General features: G+C 41.4%; 1 protein-coding gene across 1 annotated transcript; it reads left to right on the top strand.

Moving 5' to 3' along the window:
• Positions 1 to 5,108: 5,108 nt before the first annotated feature.
• On the top strand, positions 5,109 to 5,828 carry sox14 (SRY-box transcription factor 14). Its single transcript, XM_072254664.1, has one exon. It carries the CDS (start codon positions 5,109 to 5,111, stop codon positions 5,826 to 5,828), a length of 720 nt encoding a protein of 239 aa, XP_072110765.1.
• Positions 5,829 to 10,003: the final 4,175 nt, after the last annotated feature.

Here is a 10,003-nt window from a genome sequence, read left to right as displayed (position 1 = left end):
TTGTTTTGTTTCAATTGTGGTTTTTATTAATGTTCTATGAAGTTCTACTCCAACAGTCTCCCTTTTGAAACTGTTATTCCTAAAAGTTGGCGAATTGTGCTTTCAAGCCTTTATCCGTTTGTTCCACCATCTTCCCTGTCCTCTGCTCTTTGCTTCAATAAGGAAAGAAGTTATCTGGCTTACTCCTAACTTATTGTTTTGTTTTCAGGCAACCTCGACACTATTATAATACTGAACAATTTGTAGAACAAAATAAATACAATCAACCAGATTGGTGTCAGATTCCTCATTGGACATCCCTGCCCACCGCTTCATCCCACCCACAAACAAGACTCATAACTGACTTAAAACTACTGTGGCCCATAATGATCTCTGCTGGTCGGATGGAAATATGACTCATAACATTTCCAAACCTAGCCGTCTCCTTACTAAACAAGGTCACTCTGCCGACCACGGGCAAACACCATCCTTTGATGGTACTAGGTCTAGATGGTAACCCCTCTGAAAGATGTAAAAAAAAACCCCATTGTAACATGTCAAACTTAAATTCCGAAGGTACTATATAATTTCAAGTTTCTGTAACCTTCTTTAACAAGACCATCGAGAGTTAAGTGGTGCTTCTAGAGTGCTACTTGCTGCTCAAAATACAGCATTAAATAAAATACATTTGACGTAGGCTGGTGTGATTTTGATGCTGTGTTAACGATTAAACGTTTAAAGTGCACGCAATAAATGCATCGTTTTATTGCTATTTCTGCAAAGTTTAAATATTTATTCTTATTTGAAAACTGTTGAAAAGAAATTAATAAATACATAATGATAGGAAAGCAAATTCCCTGTGTGCAAGGTCAGTTTGGGATTGCCTTCAGGTAGATAGACTCTTTCCGTATGTAATACATTGAAATCTCGGGTTAGCTGCTAACTGATATATAACAGTTGAAAAAATACAGGATCATCTTAGACGAAATGGAAGAAAAAATATACGCTGGCTGAGATGGAAATGGAATATTAAAATGTAAAGTACAAATCATTGGCAAATAACGTTTTAATAAAACATGAGGTGAAATAAATTGATTTGCTCTGACATTTCGCTAACTTCTGATTGACAATATTTGACTGTTGTGAGGTGATAACTGATATGTCCGGGACATTCCGCAAAAGCTCGCACAACTCTGGCACTAAACAGGAGTGGGATTATTTGCAGTTATTTTACGCCTCGCTTTAATTGTACTGTAGTTTTAAGACAGCGTTATTTTTGAATATTTGAATAAGTGTACAGGAAGCCCTGGAGCCAGCCAGTGACGGCGAGAGAGCAACTAACATCCAGTAGCAATCTTTGGAAACTCGCCCTTCTGAGTTTGCTTCGACTGTTTGTTTTATTCTAGTTTTCAAACAAATAAAGGAGTCAAGCTAGATTTATTGGATACTCATTATGTGCAATTGAATATCTCAGTTGAAACAAAACTGTGGTGCGTTTAACCGCGAGAAAGAATTGGGGGCATTAACCTGAGTCAGTTGGTAGAGGCAAGAGATCTCTAAATCCTATCAGCTAATATATCATTCCTTCCCTCGTCTCCCCACTCCCACACACAATTATTGCCTTTACATATTTATTTCGCTTAAAACAATATCCTCAACTCACACCTTGCTTGCTTTCAACTACCGTGAATGCGAAGCATCGATCGTAAAAGTGAGGAGCACTGACGGAAATTCGCTTATAGATCAACTCCCATCTCCCGGATTACAGTTTTTAAACAGAGTTGTATTTATTTCAGTCAGTTAGCTTGTGTCTCACTCCGTGCTGCAGACTTTTGGATTCCACCCCCTCCCATCATAATTTAATATGCTGCAAGAGGTTTTAGTTGAAAGAAACCAACAGAATTGCGCTGAAAGGGAGGAGAGAAAAATAATATGAAATGATCTCAAATGCGCGACAGTGATGCTGATAAATATCTGAAATGTGAACTGAAGTTGGCGAAGATACTCTTTATAAAACTGCCTCTGATTCAAATAGAAAGAATCCATCTAACCAAAGTTTGGTCCTTTTCATAATCGATCGATATTCACGCCGCTGACTGGCATGACTGATAATAAACTCTCTCCAGTGATATTAGTAAAACGAATAAACCAAAAGCAAATTCATATGGCAAGAGCGAGCTCCGGCGGTCTCAATATTGAGTGTACAAATTCCAGTGATCGCATTATGGCGATAGTATCTGCTTTATCCCATAACCAATCTAAATCTATCGTTTCAAACGGTGGGTTCCTTTTATCCAGCACAGACTTCAGCTGATTCATTCCGTTGGGGAAAGTAATGAGCTGGGAATAGTCCCAGCACCATAAACCGCAAGTCGTTCACACGCAATTCGCATGTCCCGAAATCAAAGTGGGTGCGGAAACCACCCGCGATTTTGTATTGTGTGTGTTGTCCTCTTTTTTCCCTGTGATTTGAATAAATATTTAACGAAATAAAGATTGTTTTTTTTCTTTCAAATAGCAAAGTCAGAGGTCTTCGAGGGGAAAACGGTAATGTCAGTGAGACGTTATAGAGCGAGGCATTTCCATGTTCTTTGAGTCGCCCAATGCAAAATATTATACACTTGAAACTAGAAACTCAACTCAGCTTTGATCATTCCATTGCGCTAGGGTTATACCTACCCAGACCCTTGTTTCTAATAGAAACTGACTGAAGAGGGCAAGGGCCTGGAGAAAAAAATCAGAACAATCTGCGAAGAACCGATTAATTAATGAAAGCTAATTGACCTGAAACATTAGTTTTGTTTCTTCCCCTGCAGCCGCTGTCCGACAGGTACAGTTTTCCGTTTTGTTTTTAATTTCTTCAGCAAAATATGGGAGAATAAAATGGGGTAGGCGTAACTAGGTCGATGGCAGGGGCTTCTCTAACACTTATCTGAACAATTGTTGTGAAAACGTGTGTGTGCGCGCACAAGAGAGAGAGGGGGGGTGTGCAGAAGGATTATAAAGTTATAAAGCAGTCCCTGTGTGTGAGCATTTAAATTTATTTCAACCGAGGATAGCACTTATTGCTGAAAAAATATCAGTAAATTTCCGTCAGTGGACAGGTCCTCCGTGCAACCAAACTGTATCAGGAGAAAAGTGCTCAAAGATTGAAATATGGTCACAAAGTGAAGAAAGAGGGGAGACACATATTTAAAAAAATCAAAGTGGTACTGGGAGAGGAGATGGGCCAATAATTACAGGGAAAGAAGGGGTGATCAAGGGTGATGAAATTATAGCGGTGAGGTAGAAGAAGGAAAATTATCAAATAGAAATGAAATATTCACAAGTGCTGAATAGAACAGAAGCGGGAAGATAATGCAGGGGTGTGGACCTTCGTACTTAGCAGCAGTGAGGTATTCTGATGTGATTCCCCGGGCGGCAATAGAAGCAGAGCCAGTCGACAGGTGCAAGAGTCACCAAGCCCGGCACACACGGGTCTCTCGGGGAACCACAGACAATTGTTTCCATTTCACAAACACCCCCCTAAGGGCAGCTGCACATTTCCCAGGCAATTATTTATTAAATGGTGCATGATAGCTGATTGAATTTGGATTTGCAAGTGCTTTCTCTCTCGCTCGCTCTCTAACAAGGCAACGTTGAAAAAAGGGATGGTCCTTTGTTTTTTTTGCGCTGTTACCTGAGGCAGTTAAAGACGTTTCAGGATTACACTTTACAGTGCTCATTTCTTTTAGTAACTTAAGGAGCAAGAGTTTGCATGTCCATTCGGCGGATCCAGGAGTTGTGTGGTTGTAGCAATTGTCCCGGGAAAGGAGAATGATTTCTCGTTCAGTTTGCCTTGTCTTATTCGTAAATCGGTGGCCTTTTGGCGTGCTGATTTTAATAAAAAATACAATTAACACACGCGAATGGTTATAGTGGAAATGGCATTACCTAGCGCACTAATTGCAAAACATAATTGTGTGCAGAAATCCCGAAGGTTGATATTTTACTGACCTTTGCAATGAGTAGTGTAATAATCGAGTTCTTGCAATATCACCTAGGAGTCAGGAATTGGAATTAACAAGTGTGCAAAGGCCGATTGATTATATAGTGGAATAGAATCGAATTATGAATCAGACTGCAAGGTTCAGTTTTTATAACACGGTATAAAGACGGCAGGAAAGGCAGCGTTATTTGTCCATAACGTTACTTCACAGATCATTCGTTTACTTATTCGGAATGGAAAATCAGCCACACATACATATTTTAATCTACCTTATATTTCCCGGTGCTACAGTAACAAAAAAAGTCTTGTCTCTTCTGGTGTGCGTGCGCGGGCGCGCGCGCGCGTGTATATGTGTGTATGTTGCATGTGTGTATGTTTTGTGTGTGGTGTGGTGTGTGTGTTTGTGTGTGTTTTGTGTGTGTGTTTGTGTTGTGTTTTATGTGTGTGTGTTTGTGTGTCTGTGTGTGTGTGTTGTGTGTGTGTGAGAGAGTGTGTGTGGGGGGATATGGGTGTAATAGAGGGGTGAATTATTCATTCATTAATCGTCTTCTTCTTTTTGGACAATAGTTTGCATCTTTTCTTCCCTTTCTCTCTGTCCGATAGCATTATTCCCCCTTTCTCTGTCTTGATTGGACGCCCGGGGAGTTTGGTAAACGCCCAGTGATTGTGTCACTTCGCGTGCGGACTCGGGAGCACTTCACAAACCCTTCTGGAGCTTTGAACTCCGCCGCTCTTTGACTTGAAATCACGAGATTTCCTCTTCATTTACTGTCCAGGTGCTCTAGCTGACCGGACGCCTCCGACGGGAGGAGGGAAAAAAAGGAAGAGAAAAAAAGAACAGCGTGAGAAAGAAAAAAATATATTTGCAAAACAAAACGCCCTACTAAATTGATCATCGGAGCAACTTAGCTGAAGAACTCAGGTCTTTGCAATCTTTTGTCGAGTTTATTCAGGTTTTTTTTTAAAGAAGAGCTTCTGCTGTTACAAAAAAGAAACCTTGATTTTCGACTGCGGCCGCAATGATTTGCTAAAGGAAGATTTGTGTGTGAGTGAGTGTTGTTTCAGAGAGAGGTGAGCTGTTTCATCTCGGGGGCGCTGCTTTCCAAAGTCGATCCTCTGTGCTCGCTCTCTTTGCGCCAGGATGTCCAAACCCGCGGACCACATCAAGAGGCCCATGAACGCATTCATGGTCTGGTCGAGGGGTCAGAGGAGGAAGATGGCCCAAGACAATCCCAAAATGCACAATTCCGAGATCAGTAAAAGACTGGGCGCTGAGTGGAAACTGCTGTCGGAGGCTGAAAAGAGACCGTACATTGACGAAGCCAAGAGATTAAGAGCGCAGCACATGAAAGAACATCCAGATTACAAGTATCGGCCTCGGCGCAAACCCAAGAACCTGCTAAAGAAAGACAGGTACGTCTTTCCTTTGCCTTACCTCGGGGACACTGATCATTTGAAGGCCGCGGGACTTTCGATGTCTGCCGCCGACTCTCTCCTGGGTGCATCCGAGAAAGCCAGAGCTTTCCTCCCGCCTACCTCGGCGCCTTACTCGTTGCTTGACCCCAGCCAGTTCGGCTCCAGCGCCATCCAGAAGATGACCGAGGTGCCCCACACCCTTGCCACCACCCTGCCCTACGCATCCACCTTGGGCTATCAAAGCGGAGCATTCGGCAGTTTGAGTTGCCCAAGCCAGCATACGCACACCCACCCATCGCCCACCAACCCTGGTTATGTGGTCCCCTGTAACTGTACCGCCTGGTCCGCCTCGAGTTTACAGCCCCCAGTTGCTTACATACTTTTCCCGGGAATGACCAAAGGCGGGATAGACCCTTATGCTTCGGCGCACGCTGCAACCATGTAGGTTAAGAACACCAAGCAAAAGACTTGTGAACTTGAATTCTGCATTGCATGTACAACGCGACCAACAGCAACAACAACAGAAAGACGGTCATCTTCAGCGATCCCGACTCCTGAGGCCCGGAACAGTATTGGAACAAGCAAAACGAAATGAGGATCAATCTCTCCCGACCCCGGCACGAGCACCTTGCAATGTAAAACAGGGAGAGAAATATATATATATATATATAAAATAATATATATAATTATAAAAGACTGCCTCTGATCTTAAAATTTACATTGCATGTACACTAAAGGCTCGAAAAAAATTGAAACTCTGTCCCTATTCTGATCACAGATTCTAAGAGAAGGGAACTTTGTGACGGAGACTGTCTGTAGCATGAGACTTGGATGTGCTGCAGACGGCGGATAACTGGCTGTATAATTGTAGATGTTTTGTTTGAAACGCTGCCACTTAAACATTTGGCAGCTTCTCGGTTTTATTTATTAACATGTATATTGGTCTATAATACCACGTGGTCATTTTGTTTTGGAACTGAATTATTACAAGTCCTCAAATTTCCTTTGCACATCGGAAACAAGACTTGTATTAAAACGTTGCCACCATGTCTGGACGACGTTGCAGTTTCGTTGGGGATTGCGAAATAACTTTTAAAATTAACGATAAGTGAGGGGTTGTTCATAACCTAGCGAAGATGGACAGAGTTTAAGTGCACTGACTGCCTTATATTAGACAGAGTCCTCACTTGTATTTCTGATCGTCCATTGGAATCTGATCACGGTTTTTATTTCAGACCGAACTTCAGACGTGAAGTCAATAACGTTGGTTATTTTTTTAAAAAATGACAATTTAAATATGTTTTAAAAAGGGTATGTCTCAAATACAAACTGTATCCAGAAGGATTTTACCTCGTAACTCTGTTCAGTTGTTGAACACAGGCAATGTTTTAAATAAAGACAAGATGTCTACAAACGTTAATATATGCAGAATATAGTATGTTTGTTGGAAACTGGAATCCACCTGCGTGTGAACTCACAATAAATATTTCACAATATAATCTCACAAGTGGCTAAACGAGTGTCAATCGCATTGGTATAAGAGGGAAATGCGCCCTAAATGCGTGAAACGCATCTTTTACCCTTCGTGATTAAATTAGAAATGTTTAACTCACTGTAAGAGAGTTAGCGAGTCTTGAAGTTAATAGAAGATAAAATTTGACCTTCTTATAAATAGTACCATCCGATTCCTTGCTTGATATTAATTATTCTTGTTTGGTTAAGAGTGCTGTTCTAAAGATGAAGGCAAAGAGCCGATTATTCTACACCGCTACATCCTTAATGAAACTGAGAAGCGCCGAGCCTTGCACGCCGGCTATTCGAGAGCCACCTTGACTGCTTGGTTCTGTGGAAATGCCAGGCCAGGGTTAATCGTTAGTGTGGTATGCATTGGTTAGAGATTTCAGGTAATGAACTCTCAAACTAATTCAGATCACACCCAGTGGTGCATCAGGTCAAACGAATGTCAGTACACATTTAATAGCATTGCTATTTTAATACTTATTTGCGTCGATACTTTAGATGTAATATGAACCGACGAGGTGTGGTGGTCCTTTACCTGGATTGGGAACAACTAAGCGCACTTTGATTTTTTTTTCACATCCCTAACTTTAGATAGTTTTACTAGATAGTTCCCTGTCGCCTTTTTCTGTCATATCTTAAAATGCCACTTCATTCGCCAAAAATCTGAGATGGAGTTTAAGATTAAATGGTTTAAGTATTACGGCAAAATATTATGCAGAAGGATAATGAGTCGTCTTTGCAAGTACAAATAGCGATGGCACTCGACCCACAGCCTTTTGCAGAAGGGAATGCAATCATCCATCTGGTTGCCTTGAATATCAATGGAGGTGGCTGTTTGTATTATGACTCAGTCCCGACAGTGTTGTGGCGTGCATGCCGGGACGAAATAAAAACCATCGGCACAGAATGAGCCTGCTCTAAGCGTCATGATCCAGGTTGGACGATTAAGACACAGGCTCGAAATATTCACAGAATGGACCTGGCCAAATTATGGTGTCAGAGAAGTCTACCTCTTCCTTTTAACAAGTAAATAAAGATTCCCAACAAGAAAAAAAACGGCAACGCAGTCGGTGTCAGAAGAAAGCTGAACAGTTGAGGCTGCCAAGTTTGGTTTAAAAATGAAGTTCAGTACTCTGTCACGCACACGGAACTCGCTGTGGCTTTATCCTTAGTTTAAAATCAGTCCCTCTCAGATTTCCTGAATAGATTATGTGGCACATTCGCGTACCCCTTTGGATTAGCAGCTAAACAATGCAATCAGTAGAACGGTTTTAAAAAAATAATACATGGTTTCTGTTCAAACATATATGTCTTTCTCTTTCCCGCGATCGGTTTCCGGGTCCAAGCGAAGAGTTACCGATCTGATTCCTATGTGTAGAGTCTGTTTTGTTTTTAAATGTTAAGATCACGTAAATCAGGAGTGGTCAGAACTGAAATATTATGAATCATGGCTTAGTTGAGGTATTAAAGGTCCTCTGTGCTAAAAACCAAAGGTGCTGACGAGAATTCTTGTCACAGACAGGTCGCTTTTAACAAATTGTTTAACTCTTGGTTAGCTCATTCGCACTTTAACAAGCAATCTTATTTATTTTTCCCCCAAAAAAGGCAAAACAAATTCTGTTTTGCTAATCGACTCGACACCTGAATGAACTGATATTCTGAAGTCTGATGTCACTTGTCGAGTCTCGTAACTCCCGGAGGCAGTTAGTTCCTGTTAAACTAGTTCACCCAGAAAGCTCAGTACAAACCTTCTTAATTTTTAACACAAAAATACGTAAATAAAATCACTAAACAGACAGGTACAAATAGCGCACCTGAAATCTCTATTTTCAAACACTTAGCGCGGGGTTTCATATTACAATAATACGGCCGTCACTCCCTGCAGTTGCTGGCTCGGCATAGTACTTGGGCAATGCGGGCGATGGGAAATGGGCATTAGGTAAGAATGGTAAGGACGAGGGGAGAATGGAAACTTAATACGGATAGAATCCAGAAAGAAGCGAAGTAAGTTAAGTACAAACTACTAAGAGAGAAGTGTTGCATTAGGAAATACTCATTAAGAATGTGAAAGTATTTTTCATGCCAACGCATAGTTGGACCATTGCCCTTAAACATCAGAAGGGCAGAGAATTAATGACAGGGAAACAGCACAACTCCTGTTTAGGGAGTCTCTCCCCAACCTTTGCACCAATCCCTATAATGTGCGGGCATATCCGATCGTCCCTGTCTCGGACAGTAAAATGAGCTCGCAGGCACGGGAACTCAGTGGAGATAATGCTAAATGGTACAGGTAAATCAAACCAGATTAGCAACCTGATTCCGGCGTCAGAGCAACAGGCAACGAAATATCGGTATGAATATTTCAGGGAAAGGGGGCAGAAGGATATTAAAAACTGCATAATAAATACCTAAAATTCTTCGTGGAAGGTGGGGAATTTTTATTCAAGAAATATCTATTAATAATTCAAATGATACAGTTTCAAATATTTTTGGATTAAAGTTGCAAGAAGTTATAACACCTTGAAGTTATTTCCGCTCTAACAAGAAGTCTTGCCTAATCAAAATTTACTTCCCAGATTCTAATTTTGACGTGAACTCTTAGTCAATTGTTTCATTTTCAATTTCACAATCTAACCGTGGAGCAGAGGGATAGGACCATTATTGGTGATAATTATATATATCTATATGACCCTTAAAGACCATTTGTTTAATATATATATCAAACAAATTGTCTTTAAAGACACTTTGCTTGCAAGTCGCTGCTACCTGGCTGCTGAAGTGAGATGGTTGGGCGAACAGCGAACGGCCGGAGTGACGAGATTTGAAGCTGGCATCGTGTTCAGGCTCTGCTCAGTTGATGATAGGAGCGGGTCCCACAGCGGTTCGCACGGTTGCCAAAAGTTGTCATCCCAACTGCACTAAAACGTTTATTTATGCACACCTGGCAAACAAGCGCCGAAAATTTTTAGTTTCTCAGTAACCCGAAACACAAACAAACATAAAGCACCCCAGTATGCTTCCCCTCTCTTCTTTATCACTTTGATTTCCCCTCTGCTCGCTTCACCGCGCTAATTCTCATCTTTCTCCCTTCCTTCGCGT

Source organism: Mobula birostris, chromosome 4 (genome assembly GCF_030028105.1).
Source record: "Mobula birostris isolate sMobBir1 chromosome 4, sMobBir1.hap1, whole genome shotgun sequence".
In the NCBI taxonomy this organism is placed as follows: domain Eukaryota; kingdom Metazoa; phylum Chordata; class Chondrichthyes; order Myliobatiformes; family Myliobatidae; genus Mobula; species Mobula birostris.
Note: the sequence above shows the minus strand (reverse complement) of the source record. Positions and strands in the feature narration are given on the sequence as shown.

Excerpts from the sequence above, each read along its gene's own strand:
- sox14 (XM_072254664.1), top strand. The coding sequence starts at position 5,109 with ATGTCCAAACCCGCGGACCACATCAAGAGGCCCATGAACGCATTCATG.